This window comes from Rhinolophus hipposideros (genome assembly GCF_964194185.1).
Source record: "Rhinolophus hipposideros genome assembly, chromosome: 1".
Taxonomy (NCBI): domain Eukaryota; kingdom Metazoa; phylum Chordata; class Mammalia; order Chiroptera; family Rhinolophidae; genus Rhinolophus; species Rhinolophus hipposideros.
In genome coordinates, this window is record NC_138047.1 from 60,369,862 (window position 1) to 60,388,487 (window position 18,626).

The following is an 18,626-nucleotide window of genomic DNA, read 5'->3' on the forward strand; positions in this document are numbered from 1 at the left end:
GGTGAACTTCCAACAATGAGCTGACTCTCAAATACGTATACTCCATCTGTTCATATCCTGTGTGCATGTTTTGATAGTGGCCATGATGTTGAACTCAGCAGCAACTCCTGAAGCTTAACGACTTACACCTTCTAATAAATCAATAACAAATAATTAAATTTGCAACTTAGAGTTTATACTTAACAGTTGGTTTCTGGTAGATCATAGTCTTAATATGCAACCCCATTACCTTCATAAGTAGACACTCACATGTTTATTGATCATTCAGGTGGAGGAAGAGAGGAAGAGAACAGATCAGGAGTATAGCTCAGGTGGAAGGTTTTATTATCTGAGGAGTCATACCAAGTCCTCCTTTGTGATCTCCAAGAGAAATATAATATAAGCCTCATATGTAATTAAAATTTTCTAGGAATTTCCAGTCAAGATGGTAAAGTAGGTAAATGCTGTGCTTCCTTTCTCTCATGACCACATCAAAAATACAACTAAACTACAAAACAATTATCATTGAGAATCACCCAAAGTCTAGCTGAACTGAAATCCTACCACTAATGACATACAGAAGAAGCCACCCAAGACTGATAAGAAGAGTGGAGATGTGGAATGGGCTTCTCCCACACCATGTGTGACCATTAAAAATAAGGAGAAATATATCAGCTGCAGAGGTACCCCCAGAGGAGCAAGAGGGCCCAGCCCCACACCCAACTCCCCAGCTCAGAATTCCAAGGTGGGGTGAAAAGTCCTCATAACTTCTGACTGTGGGCACCAGCAGAGACTGTGGTTGAGATGGAGGGTGGCTAGAGGCCCAGGTGGTCCTCTTAAAGGAACTGTGCTCCCACTTACTCACTGACATACTCACTCACTCTGAGCTCCAGCACTGAGGCAGCAGCTTGAAAGCTGCCAGGGACATACTGAAGGGTACTGAATTGTCTGGCTTCAGGACAAGAACTGGAGGGGCAGCTTCCTCCCAGATAAAAGTGCTGGCAGAAACTGCTGTTTCTTTGCTAAGCCCTCCTGCCTGCAAAGCATGAAGATGCAACAGACCACCATATCTCAGTCTCCATCAACCTGGCTAACACCCATTCGTTCACCAGGCCCTGATGATTCCTTTAGACTCCACCTCACCTAACTTTTGGGCACACCCAAGCTGCTTCCAGTGGCTTTTTCATATGAATGGCCTGTCTTGGCTCATGCTGTGGACTTTCCTAAAATCTCTCAAAGGTTCACAAAAACCAAATCAAACAGCATCTGGCTTCAGCATGTCCTGTACATCTTGCTGAGTAGCCCCAAGCTTGGCACTAGTGGCAGCCAGCCTCAGTTCATGGCTTGGATTCTCAAGGCACATCCAAGCCCAGACAGTCATCTGTGGATTGCCTTGTGGTTCATGCCAGGTAGCCCCGGGCAGGGCACAGACTGCAGATGAATGTGGCCTGTGGTGGGGTCCCTCCCAGAAGGCTCTGGGGCCAGCATGCCAGGTGACCAGCTTCGGACCAAGCCACAGCATCACCTGACTGCCTCCAGTACGACACACCCAAAGGGAAGACTGGGCAGGCACCAGAGCCTTGCTAAAGCAAGTCCTGCTCTATAGGGTCAGACCTTGAACAACAGCTTCTCCACTGTAGTCACGGCCAGTCCTCACAACCAATCAGCCCAAGGGTCAATCCCTCCCACTGACATACAAATAGCAACCAAGGCTCAACTACAACAGGAGGCACACACAACGCGGACAAGGGACACACCCAGAGCACCTGGTTCAATTGACCAGGGAGACTGTACCACTGGGCCCCACAGCACACCTACTACATAAGGCTACTCTACTAAGCCTGGGAGACATAGCAGCCCTATCTAATGCACAGAAACAAACACAGGGAAGCAGCTAAAATGGGAAGACAAAGATACATGTCCCCCAAAAAAGAACAGAACAAAGCTCCAGAAAAAGAATTAAATAAAATGGAAACAAGCAATCTACCAGATGCAGAGTTCCAAACAGTGGTTATAAAGATGCTCAGTGATCTCAAGGAGAACTTTGACAAAGAGATAGGAAACATAACAGTGGTGATAGAAAACAAAAAAGAACCAGGCATAAATAAAGAATACAGTAAAAGAAATGGAGAAGACATTAGAGGCAATCAACAATACAGTAGATGAAGCAGAGGTTCAAATCAGCAATTTAGAAATAAAGGTAGTAGAACACCCAATCAGAATAGCAAAAACAAAAAGAATCCAAAAAAATTAGGATAGTTTAAGGCAGGGGTGTCCAAACTTTTTCAGTGTTTTTCACCAAGGGCCATATGCGATAAAATACACAAACAGCCAGGCCACTCACTCGAGGTGAAGTACGTATTGCCTCACCTGGTTTATTTAAGTAAACTAAATATATTTTTGGAATTTGCTGCGGGTCAATTAACAATGGATCATGGCCGCAGTTGGCCCACAGGCTGCAGTTTGGACACCCCTGGTTTAAGGGAACTGTGGGAGAACATCAAGTACACCAACATTTGCATCATAGGGGTACCAGAAAGAGAGGAGAGGGAGCAAGGAATTGAGAACTTATTTGAAGAAATAATGACAGGAAACTTCCCTAACCTGCTAAAGGAAATAGAAACACAAGCCCAGGAAGCACAGAGAGTCCCAAGCAAGATGAACCCAAAGAGGCCTACACATCATAATTAAAATGCCAAAGTTTAAAGCAAAGCAAGAATCTCAAAAGCAGCAAAAGAAAAGCAGTTAGTTCCCTACAATGGAGCTCCCATAAGACTGTCAGCTGATTTCTCAACAGAAACTCTGCAGGCCAGAAGAATTGCCATGAAATATTCAAAGTAATGAACAGCCAGTATTTATAACTAAAATTATTCTATCCAGAAAAGCTATCATTTATAATTGAAGGAGAGATAAAGAGCTTCCCAAACCAATATTGCAAGGAATCTTAGAGGGACTTTTTTAAGATAAAAAAAGATTTAAAATATGAATAATAAAATGGCAACAACTACATATCTATCAGCAATTACTTTAAATATAAATGGATTAAATGCTCCAAGCAAAAGAAAGGGTGGCTGAATGCATAAGAAAATAAGACCCTTACATATGCTGCCCACAAGAGACTCACTTCAGATCAAAAGACACACACAGACTGAAAGTAAAGGGATGGGAAAATATATTTCATAACAATGGGGAAAAAAATTAAAAAGCTGACATAGCAACACCAGACAAAACAGACTTTAAAACAATGGCTATAATAAGAGACAAAGAGCTACCCAGTAATCCCACTTCTGGGTATTTATCTGAAGAAACCCAAAATGCTACTTCGAGGGGACGTGTGCATCCATATGTTCATTCCAGCATTGTTTACAATGGCCAAGATGTGGAGGCAGCCTGGGTGTCTGTGGATGGATGAATGTATAAAGAGTAGGTGATACACATATACAATGAAATATTGCTCGGCCATGGAAGGGAATGGGTTCTTGCCATCTGTGACAGCATGGATGGAACTGGAGGGTATTGTGCTGAGCGGAGTACGTCAGACAGAGAAAGACAGATGCAATGTGATTTCGCTTACATGTGGGATCTAAAGAACAAAATAAACACATAAATAAAACAGAAACAAACTCATAGATACAGAAAACATTTTGATGATTGCCACATGGGAGAGGGGATGGGGGTGAGTGAAAAGGGTAAGGGATTAAGAAATAGAAATAGGTTGTTATGAAATAGTCATGAGGATGTAGGGTATAGCATAAGGAATACCGTCAATTGTATTGTAATAACTATGTATGGTGTCAGATAGGTATTAGATTTATTGGGGTGATAGATGGAAGGGGGTTTGGGGACAGGGTGAAAAACATGAAAGAATTAAGAAGTAAAATTGGTAGTTACAAAATAGTCATGGGGTGTAAAGTAAAGCATAGGGAATATAGTAAAAAATATGTTAATAACTATGTGCCAGGTGGATACTAGATAAGTCAGGGGCATCACTTCTTAAATTATGTAAATGTCTAACCATTACACTGTACACCTGAAATTGATATAAAATAATATTGAATGTCAACTGCAATTGAAAATTAAAAAGGTGGGGGGAAGGTGAAGGGGAATAAAAGGATTAAATTTCCAGATATAAAATAAGTAAGTCATGGTGATGTAATGTATAGCATTACATAGGGAATACAGTCAATAATATTGTGATAGCGTGGTACAGTGTCAAATGGTTGCTGGACTTATCATGGTGATCACTTCTTTAGGTATATAAATGCTGAGTAACTATAGTGGACACCTGAAACTAATGTAATATTTTATGTTAGCTGTATTTTAATAAAATTCTTTAATAATATTTTTTCTAGTAGCCACATTGAAAAAGTGAAAAGAAACAAGTAAAATTAGTTTTAATAATATATTTTACTTAACATAACATATCCAAAATATCATTTCAATATATTATTAGTATAAATTATTGATGCAATATTTTACATTATATTTTTCTGTACTAATTCTTTGAAATTGGGTGTGTATTTTACATTTCTAGCACACCTCAATTGGACTAGCCACATTTCAAGTGCTCAGTAGCCACATGTGGTTAGTGGCCACCATATTGGACAATGCAGGTCTAATTCATGGCTTGGACTTTTTTTTATATGTGTGTTGTACTTTTAAAAGTTTTTAAAATTTCAATGTTGCTTACCAGTGAGAGTATGAAATGGCACAAACCATGTGAAGGGCAAATGGACTGCGCATATCAAAAGGGTTAAAATTCTGCATATCTAAAATCTAACAATTCATTGTCTTTATCTTAAGGAAATTTATCTTAAGGTAAAATGAATTTATCTTAAGGAAATAAAAATAGTTGTGTGTAAAAATTTAACCATAAGGATAGTCACTGCAGTGAAAATGTGGAAAATCCCTGAATTTTCACAGTACAGGATTTGATAGAGTACTGTGTAATATAGTAATTCAATACTGTGTGTGTGTGTGTGTGTGTGTGAGAGAGAGACAGAGAGAGAGAGAGAGAGAGAGAGAGAGAGAGAGAGAGAGAGAGAGAGAGAGAGAGAGAGAGTATAAAAATCTTCTGGAGAAAAATATTAAGAAAAAAACTCTTAGGGTTACCTCAGGGGAGTGAGACGGGGAAGTAGCATATGAAGAGAAATACTTTTACATTTTATCTTATACTCTGAAATTTTCAACAAGAACATCTGTTGGTTTTGTATTCAATAGGCTAATTAAAAAAAGATATTGTGGTATTGACAGGGAGAGAGGAGAGGGAAAGTAGTTAAGTAAAAAGTAGTGTTCGAAATACAGGCAAAGTCTGAATCCATTTTTAATAAAAAATACGTATTTGGGCATAGGGAAAATAAAGGAATTATATGTCAACCTGTTTACAGTGGTTTTCTCTAGGAAGTGAGATGGTGAGTGATTTTTTAAATTTTTTCTTTTAGTTTATATTTAAAAAAATTTTTATAGTAAACAAGTTTTTCTTTTGTAATATGGGGAAACAAAAAATTTGTTTATGTTTCTATGCTCCTGAATCAAAACAACCCAGCTTCTGCCATCAGCCCCACATTAGGAAAATCTCTGTGAAATAGTAAGATTCATTTAGTAATCCAGTCAGTTATATATGTTTATGTCACCTTTCTTCCATCTTTGTTCTTATTAGCACTAGTCAAGCACAGTTCAACCTGTGTGACAGTGCCCTTGCTTAAACCCATCCTGTGTCTTGTACCTTTATTACTTCACTCTCTATGATAGATAATGTCCCTACACAGGGTCCCTGCAGAGACTGTAGAAATTGAAATTGATCACGTGGTGATTTTTGTCCATAAGTACAGCCTTTGAGTATTACTGGGACTTGAGCAAAGGTAATCAATCTCAAAAACTCCACTGAAGCAGATTATGAAACCACCCACTCCATCAGTAATTTTCCCTTACTTCCTTTTCTGTTCAGAAGACATTCGAGTCTAGTCCTCTAAATGGTCATAGGGGAAACTGTCTATTAAGGCCCACACAATTTCTATTAGTTAGCAAAGTAAAGGCGAAATGTAATCAGCAGTAGCTCGTCCCAGTCAACAGAGGTGAGACCAGAACCACTGATGGGCTTTCCTCCAGCCTAGCTACAAACACATGCTTGTTTTGGACCAGACACCAATGTGCTTGTTCTCTCCCCTAACTCAGTTGTATGGCTGCTAAGGGTTCCAAAAGGGGAAATTTACCAGGTGGCCTCAAAACATAGCCAAAGGGAATTCCACTTGTATTCATAATACATCTTTGTTTCCAGTCAATAGTGAAAAAGAAACTAGGAGCAGGAATGACATGTCAGCTTGAACAGGTAGGTTTTAGACTAGAATGTGTGTGTGTCTTGTGAGTGAATAGCATCCAGTCTGGGACAAGAGTCATTGTACCAAGGGGGTCAACGAGGGAATGACACTGCTGACTCCAGTCTGTAGGGACCATGAGGCTCATTTGAAATAGACTTTCTCTCAGTCTCTGGAGCCTGAATATAATATACTCCAGTTCAGATGCCAACATTGCAATCTTTAAACAGTAAAGAACATTCAGTGCTTTCCCCATTGTTGGTACTCGGTCAGCACTGATTTCCCCCCAGATAACACTGGCAATCTGTCAGAAGAGCCCAGAAAGTCCCCAAAAAAGGCCTGGCAACAGTCTATACTACCTGGCAAATTGAAGTTTCAGGAGAACATGTCCCCATCTGCTGCCTATCCTTCATGTGGCCCTTGGCCTTAGGAGGTTTTAGAAGCTGTGCAAGTATTGAAAATCCAACTTTAGTGGTTTAAAAAGTGTTCGACAACATTTAAAAATTGCAAGGAAGGAAAGGGGTGTTTCATATTTTCTTTTATTACTCAATTGTGTAAATCTCTTAAAATGAGAATGTATTTGAATAAAACTTATACTTTTATAAAACACATTTTTACCACACATTTTGAAAATGGCTTGGGTAGTCCTTTTGGTAGACAAGCTAGCCTTCTGTGAATCTTCCCAGTTTGGGTTTTAGAGGGTTTTTTGGCCAGTGATGTGATCATTGTTTTCTCCTTAGCTACATCTCCTTCACTCAATGAATCAACATTTCAGGGAAGAAAGGGCCTAGAAAACAATGACAGACTAGTAGCAATGGACCCACCTCATTCCCAGATCTTGGTTTTTAAGTACCATTTCCCCCTAAAAGGAGTCAGCACTCTTTGGTGAAAAGACTGATGCCAGAACTAGGGCAGAAAAAAACATATGAGGAACTTGGTATATTTTGTTGTGCCAGAAAGTAAGGGGTTGCTTTTAAAATGATGGCAACATGTCAAAAAGGATATAAGAGTCCATCTGTATTGCTTTCCAGTGAACAAAATGAGGTAATTTGATTAATAATTTGGGGCATTTAGATGAATAATAACAGTAATGGACTAAAATCCATTTAATAAAATAAGATTCCATGTCCCCATAATAAATAAAAAATAAAATAAATAAATAACTAAGCAAGCAAGCCAACCAACAAATGTAGAAGAAATTATGGAGTTAGACAATCATCATTTTTGTGTATGTCACGGCAATAACTGATTCAAGCAAGAATCACCAATATTTCTGCTAAAACTACTATGTAAAAGATTGATGAAACAAATTTTCACAGCTCATAGTATCTCAGCATAAATTACTCCTTAATTATTAAAAAAAGGAGAAATAGTAATCTTACAGTGAGGAAACCAGGGTAGACACCACCTGAACCAAGTGACCAAAGTTCATACCATCAATAACATGACAAAGTGCTATCCTGTGCCTCTTGTTTGATGCTCAGGACATAAGATCATTAATGTAGCATTCCTGCCCAAAATGCACAATCTGGGTATAGTTGTGTGGAAATGTGAGCAAACTAAAAATGAGGAGCATTCTACAAAATAATTGATTGGTCTGTACATTTCAATAATGTCAACATCATAAAATCAAAGAAAGACTGAGGAACTATTCTAGATAAAAAGAGACTAAAGAGATATTACAGCTCATTGTAGTGCAGGATCCTGAATTGGTTCCTGGACTAGGATCCTGGATGTAGTATTGTATTAACATTAATTTTTCTGATTTTGGGACATGTGTACTGTGTTCGTATGAAAGGTCTTTATTAGGAAATACACGCTGAAGTATTTAGGGATGAAAAGGCATAATGTTTATAACTTACTATCAAATGATTCAGAAAAAATAACATAGAAAAATATATACACACATATGGAGAGAAAAAGAATAAAAAAGGAAATGAGGCAATATGTTAATAACTAGTGAATCTGGGTAAAGGTATACATTTCTTCATGGTATTTTTGCAAGTTTAAAATTATTTAACTCCGAAGGCTGCCGGTTCGATTCCCACATGGGCCAGTGGGCTCTCAACCACAAGGTTGCTGATTCAACTCATTGAGTCCCGCAAGGGATGGTGGGCTCCGCCCCCTGCAACTAAGATTGAGCACCTGCACCTTGAGCTGAGCTGCCTCCCGGATGGCTCAGTTGGTTGGAACAGTGTTCTCTCAACCACAGAGTTGCCAGTTCGACTCCCACAAGGGGTGGTGGGCTCCGCCCGCTGCAACTAACAACGGGCAACTGGACCTGGAGCTGAGCTGCGCCCTCCACGACTAAGATTGAGAGGACAACAACTTGACTTGGAAAAAGTCCTGGAAGTACACACTGTTCCCCAATAAAGTCCTGTTCCCCTTCCCCAATGAAATCTTTAAAAAAAAAAAAAACTAAAAAGAAAAAAGTCAAGGGCATCTTTCTTTAAAAATCTGATTTTCCCCTTCCTCTCCATTTTTACCCCACTATCCTTGTTCAGGCTTTCATCAGTTGACCTGGATTCCTGTAATAGCCTTCTAAATCCTCCTGCCTCTAGTCCTTTCCCCTTCTGCAATACTTTTGGGATACTGAGACCATACTTCCCATATTCATACCCCCACACCCAAATACCTATCATTCCCTTGCTTATTATCTGACAAGTTTTCCATGTTACATTTCTCATCAAGTCTAAACACTTCTTCTTGGCAATCAAAGAGCTTCAACTGGCCTAATCATTCTTATCTTTCCCACTTTATTTTTCAATTTGACAAATATTTACTGACGGTAAATTTACTGATGGTATGTGCTAGGAGATAAAGAAGAAACAGGACAGTCAAGTGGTTATATCCTCAAGGAATTTATGTTTTACAGAGGAGACAAACATAAAGTAAATGAAGTCAACATCATTTCAGGCTGATATTAGTGGTATGAAGCAAATAAGTATGTGGGAAAACAAGGAGGGCATTGAGCAAGGCAAAGACTTTCTCATCAGGTAATCTTTAGGTTAAAAAGAGTCGGGTGGGAGTGAGGGAGAAAGAGGGAATTGTCTCAGTAGACAGATGGATTTGGTGCAGTCCAGGAACTAAGAGAAGTCCAGTGTGTTGGGTGCATGGAGCTAGGGCAAGAGTGGTGCCAGATGAAGTCTGAGAGGTATTATGGTATAATAAAGAATATATATGGTCTTTGTCCCTAGTGTTTCCTGGCACAGAACTTCAAAGCATTGAAATTTTCTGAGGGACAGGAAATGGAGAATCATTCCCCAAATGATTAGGGAAACGCAGAAACCGTGGGTGACACCCAGATTTTTCGTGGGGAAAACTAGGAGAGAAATAGTTTTGGGAGAGACGGTAGAGTCACAGCTTTGGTTTTGGGCACAATGATTTTGAGATGCATAAGAGACATCCAGCGGGAGACGTCACACAGGTACCTGGATTTGCAATGCACTAACAAGCCATTAGTATCCTTTTTCAATCATACTGACTCTGCCATGCAGGGACCCCATACAGTATGTCATGATCGTTCCTCTCTCTTATCTTTGCTCAAGTGTTTCCCCTATCTTCTCCCCTTCTTCCTTACCCACGCAAACCTTGTTCACCTTTAAAAGTTCTGCTCAAAACTGCCCTTCTGCATTAGGCTTTATCCTAATACCCTAGGCCATATTCATATTTCTGCAGCCCTAAGACCCAGTATGAAGCTTTGGAGTAATTTAACTCCACGTTGTCTTGTAAGAGTCCCTCTTTATTGCCCATAAGTCTGGTCAGCTCCATCAGATCATAAGCTCTTCATGACAAGGGTCATTTCCTACACACGTCTTGTGTTCCTCATGAGCATGTAGTGGTTTATGCACCAAACATTCAAAAGGAATTGACTAGCAGATTTATACAAAAAGCTGTAGAAGAATCAATAGGAGAAGATGAAGATAATAAAATGTGTCTGCCTTCTAATAGAATTTCTAAAAGCAAGGCTAGAAACTTCCTCTGGCATATGAAACTCTGTAAATCTGACCATTAATTAAAATTGTTGATTCAATGACTCCTGCAGCTATTGTATCGTTGGAGCTTAATAAAGCATACAAAATAGCATCCCTGAAATATTCCTGTGAAAAGACCTATGGTTGGCCCTAGTAGGAACTAGGACAGGATGAATGAAAAGCCTGAACTTTGATAAACAAAGACCAGAGATGAAAAGCAGCTCAATATCTAATGAGGGGCAGGGGGTGGGGGAAGGCAGCTAATGGAAGGCTCCAATGTATCTGTTAGATCTAGTAGTTTTATTTAGCATCTTCATTAATGACTGGGAACAAGGCATACACATTTTGTTAATAACATTGTTGGTTGGCACCAAATTAAGAGGTGCTGCAGACATCTTTGAGAACAGAGAAATAACACAGATGTATCTAAAACGGTTAGAAATATGAATAGAAATTATCACAATGTGGTCTCATTTAAGAAAAATGCAAATGAAGGCAGCTAGGAGAGAAATCATCCAAAATGCAAAAGAATCAGTGGGTTGGGAAACCTAGAAAGCAGCAACATAAGAGTATCTGGCAGGAGAGCAATGGAATAAAGAATAAGCAGTGACAATATACTATCTCAGTCTAAATTGTTGGTGGCAGATTCAGGAAGAAATCGCTTGTCAAGGAATTGCATTGTAACAGTGTCCTTCAACACCCATGAACATTTTTGGAGACAATGTGGAAAATAAACAGACATAAGTTCAGGCATTTGGGCCTTAGTTCCTTCAGTTGTTAGAAAAGTAATGAGACTTGGCTTCTAAGGTTCCCCAGCTCTAACCTTCTGCGGTTTTAGGAAAGGAAGATATTTGCAAGGGAGAGAGCAGGGTTAACGAGGTGCCCTGTCTGAACACTTCTAAAGATTTATGAAAAGAGGCAGAATGAAACATTTACCTTGAAAATATGTTGGCGAATAACTTCCAAATTGACAGGACTGCATGTGGAATTCATCTTAAACAAGTGCATCTTTTTTTTTTCAACATAAATGTGGAGCCAAATTAACATATAAAATCTAGTAGCTATCTGTTTATAGAAAAACCCTCTACTTTACCAAGTATTTCTTTAAATAAAAACTCTCTGTGTGACTTTATAGTATACATTTTTTTGTTTATAAAAATTTAATCACTTTGAAATGCTAAGGAACACATCTGTTGCACAAAGAGTAAAACATCTGCATGTTTCTGCTATATTTGTGGAGGGTAGCATGAGAGACAGACTAGCCCTCATGGTTGGTGTGTCCATCTATATAGAATTATTACTCTCTTTTCTCAGGCTACCTCAGGCTATCACCTTTCATTCCTTTCAAGCGATTTCACTCATCTCATCTGCTTTCACTTACCTAGATCCACAACAAAAAAGGAAGTGAGGCATCTTGGGGGTGGGGGGTGGACCCATTTAAATCTCTATTTTAAAAGGTACATTTTTATTGGTAGAAAGTGTATTCCTGCCAGGTAAGTACATATGGAAAATATAGCAGGCTCGGGAGAGTTTCTCTCCTCCCTCCCTCCCTCCCTCCCTCCCTCCCTCCCTCCCTCCCTCTCTCTCTCTCTTTCTCTCTCTCTCTCTCTCTCTCTCTCTCTCTCTCACACACACACACACACACACACACACACACACACTACATACTAACAACCTCCACCCTGTCATCTGTCAAAGTATCCTGCCAATACTGGAGTTACAAAGTTGTACGTATATAACAACAATGCTTTAATGAATCCATAAGTCACCATCATCATGAGCAGAGAAGTTGCTCAAAGACAGCCAAGCCTTTGTCCTTTCCACTCGACTTCTAATTGTGCCAGGAGGGCCAAATGCTGTGGAAGGAGACACTGAGAGGCATGGCGGGCAAACTCTCTTCCAAAACCACACAGGGAAGACTTCTCGGGGCATCAGGGTCAGGACCACTTCTGCTGCTGCCTGTTTACTCAGGAGGAGGAAACCAACCACATCCACCCATCCTAAAAAGAGGAAAACAAACCTGTTTCTGACATGCAGAAGAAAGATCGGACATCTGAAGCTTAGGCCTGTGGTTACGAGAGGCAGCCAACACTGAAACAGGATGTCTGCAGTGAGAGTTAGAACCTGCACAAGAGCCATGTGAGGTTCAGGATTCTCGAGCCTGCAGTAGTGTGCCGGTGTTTGGTTCTCCTTCTAACCCAGGGCCAACACATGCTGCTGCTGACACCCGGAGGAGTTGTCCTGAGAGCACTGCCTAATGTCCCAGCTCCCTCCTCAACGGCCACATCCACAGAAACCCAGGCTTGGAGGTTGCGCCATGATCCTGAATCTGGCACAGAATCTCTGGGGTCTCATGACTGTGGTCTGAGATTTCCTTGTGCCATTGAAATGTATGAAGCCACGTTGCTCACTTGCTGACAACCTTACAATGCCTTCCCATGGCTTTTAGGGCAATACCCAAACTCCGTGCTATGCCTGACCGCCCTGCACTGGTGCGGCCCCTGTCCCCGTCTCTGGCCTCTTCCACGACTGTCTCCCACACTCATGTGGACCAGTCCCACTGACCAACCATCCTTCTCTTCCTTGAACACACCATACTTGCTCCCACTTTGTTTTGGCTCCTCCTTCTGTATGGAATGCTCCTCCCCACCTGTTCTCTCCCTCAGCTCTCAGCAATCATGTCACCCCCTCGGCAAGGTCTTCTCTGACCATCCTCTCTACAGAAGCCACCTCCCTGTGCTTAGATTCTTCACATTCTTTTGTTTACTTATTTGCTTTCTCTCCCACTGTAATATACATGTTATGAGGACAGGGACCTAGTCTGTCTTGTTCTCCAGCGCTGGGAACAATGCTTAGCACAGGTATCTGCAAAATGAAAGGATAAATATACACTTTGACCCTGGGAGAGGCATTAGCGCATCAGTGAGAGGGTGACCGCTGGAGTGAAGCCGCCTGCGCTTGAATCCCCCTTCTGTCACTTAAATCTGCATGCCCTTGGTCAGGTTATGTACCCTCTTTCTTTTCATTTTCTCACCTATCAAATGAGGAAAATAACAGTATCTACTTTATAGGGGTATTATCAGATGGCAACGTACTTAATGAAGTGCTGGTACGTGGTTAGCACTCAAACATTGTTGTTTTTGTTGTTATTTACCTGCCAAAGCTCATGGCCCATTACCATGTGATATTTACAAATCACACTGCAACTTCTACTTCCTGGTCTGACATGTAAAGAGCTTGGAAGTAGTCAACTCCTATCCACTCAACAAGAAGAAAAAAAAGCCGAACAAACTGAAAGTCAACAACTCTTCTTAGATCCATCAGAGAATTGAGGTCACAGGCAAACTGCTGCCCTGAAAACCAGAGAGACTAACAGGCAGTTACAGAGAATCACAGACTACTGGACACAGAGGCCCAGGAGCCAAAGCCTGCCGCTGGCACCAGGATGGGTAGGAACACTTGAAGCTGTCAGTGTTGAGTTGCTGGAGGCTTAGTGTGGACAAGCCTGAAAATTAAAAACCCCTAGAGGGCCCAATCCTAGGGGGCTCCACACTTTCAAGAATTTTACCTCCAGGAGCCCTACCAGGTTCTCACCATGAACAGCTGAGAAAAATCCCCTTGTTCTTCCAAAGGAAAAGGAGAGAGATAACTGCAAAGCTCTCTGTTCTCCTTAGCAAGACCTGTCCTCAAGAGAAACTGCTTTACCAGAGCCCAATCAACTAGGTTTTACCAAAGCCTGATTGACCTAGGGGGAGGGAAATACTCAGCGCAGGTTCACCAAAGACTGACCCCTAACCATAGGACCAGGGAACGCTGTCCCTCTACCTCCATGTCAAGAGGGCTCCTGTGCAATAACAGCAGATTTCAACTGAAAGAACTGAAAGCCTTAAACGCTACTTAAAAGAGGTCTCTGGGAAAACCCAAAGACTCAAAGAGAGACACCTTTTCAGACTAAAAGTACCTCCACCTCTCCCACTATCGCCCCCTGCCCAGTACACACATCCATCCTCCGCAGAAGAAAGAGAAAAGGGAGTTTCAAATCTTTAAGCCCCAATTTTAAGAAGATTGTTTTTGATGATCAAGATCTTGTTTGCAGCATCTGGCAAAAGTCCTGCTGATCCTCAAACAAAGATAACATGGCATGACTTGTCCATTTTGGCCAAAGGCATGACCCTTCTGATGGAAGAGAGCAGAAGAGATCCCTTGAAACTACCATGTTTCCACGAAAATAAGACCTAACCGGACCATCAGCTCTAATGCATCTTTTGGAGCAAAAATTAATATAAGACCCGGTCTATATTATGTTATGTTATGTTATGTTATATTATGTTATATTATTATATTATACTATACTATATTATATTATAAATTATATTATATAAGACCGGATCTTATAGTAAAATAAGAGTGGGTCATATTAATTTTTGCTGCAAAAGACGTATTAGAGCTGATTGTCCAGTTAGGTCTTATTTTCGGGGAAACATGGTATCTTAAAAAACCCAGGCGGACATCGAAGGGAAACTAAATCAAAGACTCTGTATTGAGTCAGGGCTGTCAATACCCAGACTGGCAGATCACAGCACAGTTTTCACTTTCCCAGGTGGTTCTCTTCTAGATTTAAGTGGTTTGGATCGACTGCATTCTTTCCCTCTGACACAGTTATGCGTCGTATGGAAGCTTCCAGTCACCTAGATCTAGATGACATTGTTATAAAACCCCAGACCCATGAAGCACTGATATTTCCAATGGGAAATTGTGGGAATTCTAAAATCCCACAAATAGAAGGCTCCATAAAGCAAGGATCATGACTGTGTTTGCTAGTCATTACCACCACTGTGCTTAGCTCAGTGCCTACTTCATAGTAGGTACTCAATAAATATTTGTTGGATGAATGAAAAAAATCCACCATAAATGTGGGCCTGGAAGAAAGGGGCACAGTTCAAATTTGATGATTTCTAAAATACTTTTTAAAACTATTAATTCATTTAATAATCACTGCGTGCTTTCTAAATAATAGGCACTACAATACAGACATGAATGAGGTGGTGTGCCAATTCTCATAAAGAAGAGGGAGGATGGTATTTACTGAGTGCTACTATAAACTTAGCACTTCTTATTCATTATTTCGTCATCCCAACAACTCTGTGAGTTAAGTATTACTACCTGCCCTCCTTTGCAGCTGAAAGAAACCCAACTTGCACGAAGTCCCACATCTAGCGAATGGCAAAGCCAAGAATTTACTCCAGGATTTGAGTCTACACTGTACTTTCTCCCCAAAGTAAATTTAAAATCACAGTGTGATGTTCTGTTATGTGATATTTTGTTAAGGAAACTTAGGTCCTCAAAAATTGAGTTATAAACAAATAGTTTCACTGGGAAAAGAGGTTTAGGCTCTCAATTCCAAGTTATTTACATTAGGAAAAAATTCCAATAATAGAGGTGCTTTAAAACTACATGAGTGTGTAAGTGGAGGCTAAAAATAATAAACTGCTTGAACAAAACAAATGGAAATTACCGAGTTAAGTCTTAAATAGCATCTGAGACCCAAGTCAATGAGTTTCTAAATTATCATTATCAAAACTGATTGTTGTGATAAACAAAGCACAACACTGAACGAAAATGGTTGAAGTCAAATAAAGTGCAGCATAGCTCACTTTGCCAGTGGTGAACAAACCATGAAACCGAGAAGCTGCCCACTGCTTCTCTGAGCACAGCTTCTTGCCGAGGCCCTGGCACTCATTCCCGACTGTGTTTGAATGATAAGCAGTAGGTATTCAGAATATGAATTGTGTTCCCAAAAAGATCTATTGTGTTAGATCCTATTTGCTTTATGAATGTTCAGACTGTAGGAGGGAAGCCTGAAATAGAGATTTGCATTCTTAAGACACAAGAGCAATTTAGAGAAATGCTTAAGGTCTGGCTGTCTTGTAGGGATAGGAGACCCATTGCAGAGGTGGCCACATGACTTGCGCGTCTGGGGGTTACTGAGAGGCTCCTGGGTCACTTGTTTCCCTGGACCCTAAATCAGTTTTAGGAATCACCATTTCTTCCCAAGGGGTGAAAATACACAGGGTCTGGAATCACCTGCATTCATATATGGGCGGAAACTTTGAAAACAAGTTGGTTGCAATTACCCTGCTGGATCAGATGAGGAATTGGGAAAACAAGAGATCCATGATCAAACCAAAATTCTGGCAGCTCAGAAAGCATCCTGGGTGTTGGGAAATGATCTAGGACTGGCACAGTCCTAAAAGATGGCCCAATCCTAGTGTAATGATTTCATAACAATTCTGGGAGTGAAATTACATTCCTATTTTTATTGATGAAGAAATTGGAGATGAGCAAGTGATTCACAGCTAGCAACCATCAGAATAAGACTCAAATCCCGTGTCTTCTGATTCCATAGTGAATAGACTTTCCACTATAAACTTATAGGGTGACTTATAGGATATATTCCTATATCCTTAGGAATATGTTTTGTAGGAGCAATGGCCTTGTATCAGACCTGCATTTGCCTGCTCTAGATGTTCCATTTTTTAGTCATATAATTTGGGTAAGTTCTTTAACTTCATTAAGCCTTAATTTCCTCATCTGTAAAATGGGGACATCATAACACATAGCACATGGAATAACGGTGAGGATCAAATGCAATATGCACATAGCGTGCTCAGCACAGAACTTGGCCGTCATTAGAGCCAGAAGAATGTTGAGGGTTTCAAGGCACATTGAGGGCATGTACTCTGGAGGGAGGAATCTCCTTTCCTCCTCGGTAGGTCAGCCTGTCTTGAACCACAAAGTCCCCAGGTGACATTTTACATGGGCATGGAAAGCGACAAGGAGATAAAACTTGGGACACGCAGGGAGTGCTTGGGGCCTGAGCACTGAGCCTAGAATGGCTGTAGAGGAATGTCCACTCCACAGGGAGCTTGTCTGTGCCTCCTCCCACAGAGCCGCCTAAAACAGAGACGACCATCCATCCCCACCTGGAAAGCCATGGAGTTGGCAGCAGCCAGAAATATCCTCAGAGGCAGCTTGGCCTTGTAGGACCTGTGGCTCCACAAGCGATGGGCACCCGCAGTCACACCCAGAGCAGTCAGGAGGAAGCAGAAGTAGGCTGTAAGACAGAAGCAGGGACAACGTCAGTAGATGTCACCGAGGTTTTAAACATCCCCCATGCTTTTTTTCTCTCCTGAATAGGGACCCATGTGAAATGGTGTCAGGGGAAGAATCTGCAATGTGAAGAATCAGTGACTTGGGAAAATACAACGTTTTTATTAACTTGGAGCTTTCTAGTACCAGGCGGAAGTGGAGAAAACTTTCCTCAAGAAACTTTGACCTTTGAACATCATTTTTTTCTATAGCAAACAAATCTTTTATTTGCTAGTGTTTCTGGCCAGTCTTGATGCAAAGTCACAACCATATTAGTGTGCATTTATAATTTGGTCTCTTACGTCCACTCTTGGTGGAGCAAAGATTGATCTCAATGTTGCCTCTTAATTGACACCGATGTCAGGATGAGTTACGTGAAGAGCAGATTTCTAAGTGGCAGTGCCCATTATCATGGCTCCATAGACCTTGGTTTGAAGGAAATCAGGCCAGACCTAAAGGCAATGAAGTGTGACTCGGAGCCAGTAAAACAGACATCAGGGACAACTATGATTTGTCTTCTAGAGATCTTCACTTATACCGTCACTACGAGCTGGGCTGGCAAAGATGGTCCGATGAGGATTTTTTAAAAGCCAACTGACAGTGGAGCTTATTATCTGCCATATTTAAATATATTACCTCTAACCCTCACAACATGTGTTACTGTCTCATTTTACAATTGAGGAACTGGATCTCTGAGAGCTGAATCCTGCACTTAAACCCAAGTCGGCCTGGTTCTAAAGTCTCACAGGAGGCCCCATGCCACCCCCAGGTGGCAGCGGTGGTTTGCTCTGTGTATGGAGACTTGGGAGACATTATAAGTGCCCGGTAGAAAGGGGACACACAGGGAACAAAAAAATCATGATTCCAGAGACTATTACAACTACCACATAGTGGTTTTAAAGCAATGTACACACATAATGCTAAATATCTTGGATTATCTTATTACAACACATCAAATAGTCCCTTTGGGTTTGTATTATTACTAGCCCCATTTTACAAATAAGAAAACAGAGGCTTAAAGAAATGAACTATTTCCCAGCGTCACAAAGCTTGGAGGTGTCTTTGTTAAGAGTCAAACCCAAGTCTGTCTGAACCAAGAAACGAGTTCTCGCCTTCTACGTGTCCCTTTGCTTCTGGGAGACATCAGGTAAGTTTTATCTTCACTTCTCTATACCCCACTGTCATCCTTAATAATGGATCCAATCTAAAT

General features: G+C 40.9%; 1 protein-coding gene across 1 annotated transcript in view; it reads right to left on the reverse strand.

Annotated features, from left to right (window-relative positions):
* The window catches only part of SCD5 (stearoyl-CoA desaturase 5), a 146,081-nt gene that overhangs the window by 43,228 nt on the left and 84,227 nt on the right, over window positions 1-18,626 (reverse strand). Inside the window, 1 exon segment of the mRNA XM_081057488.1 lies at window positions 17,251-17,381. Within this exon segment, the coding sequence (XP_080913614.1) occupies window positions 17,251-17,381 (131 nt within the window).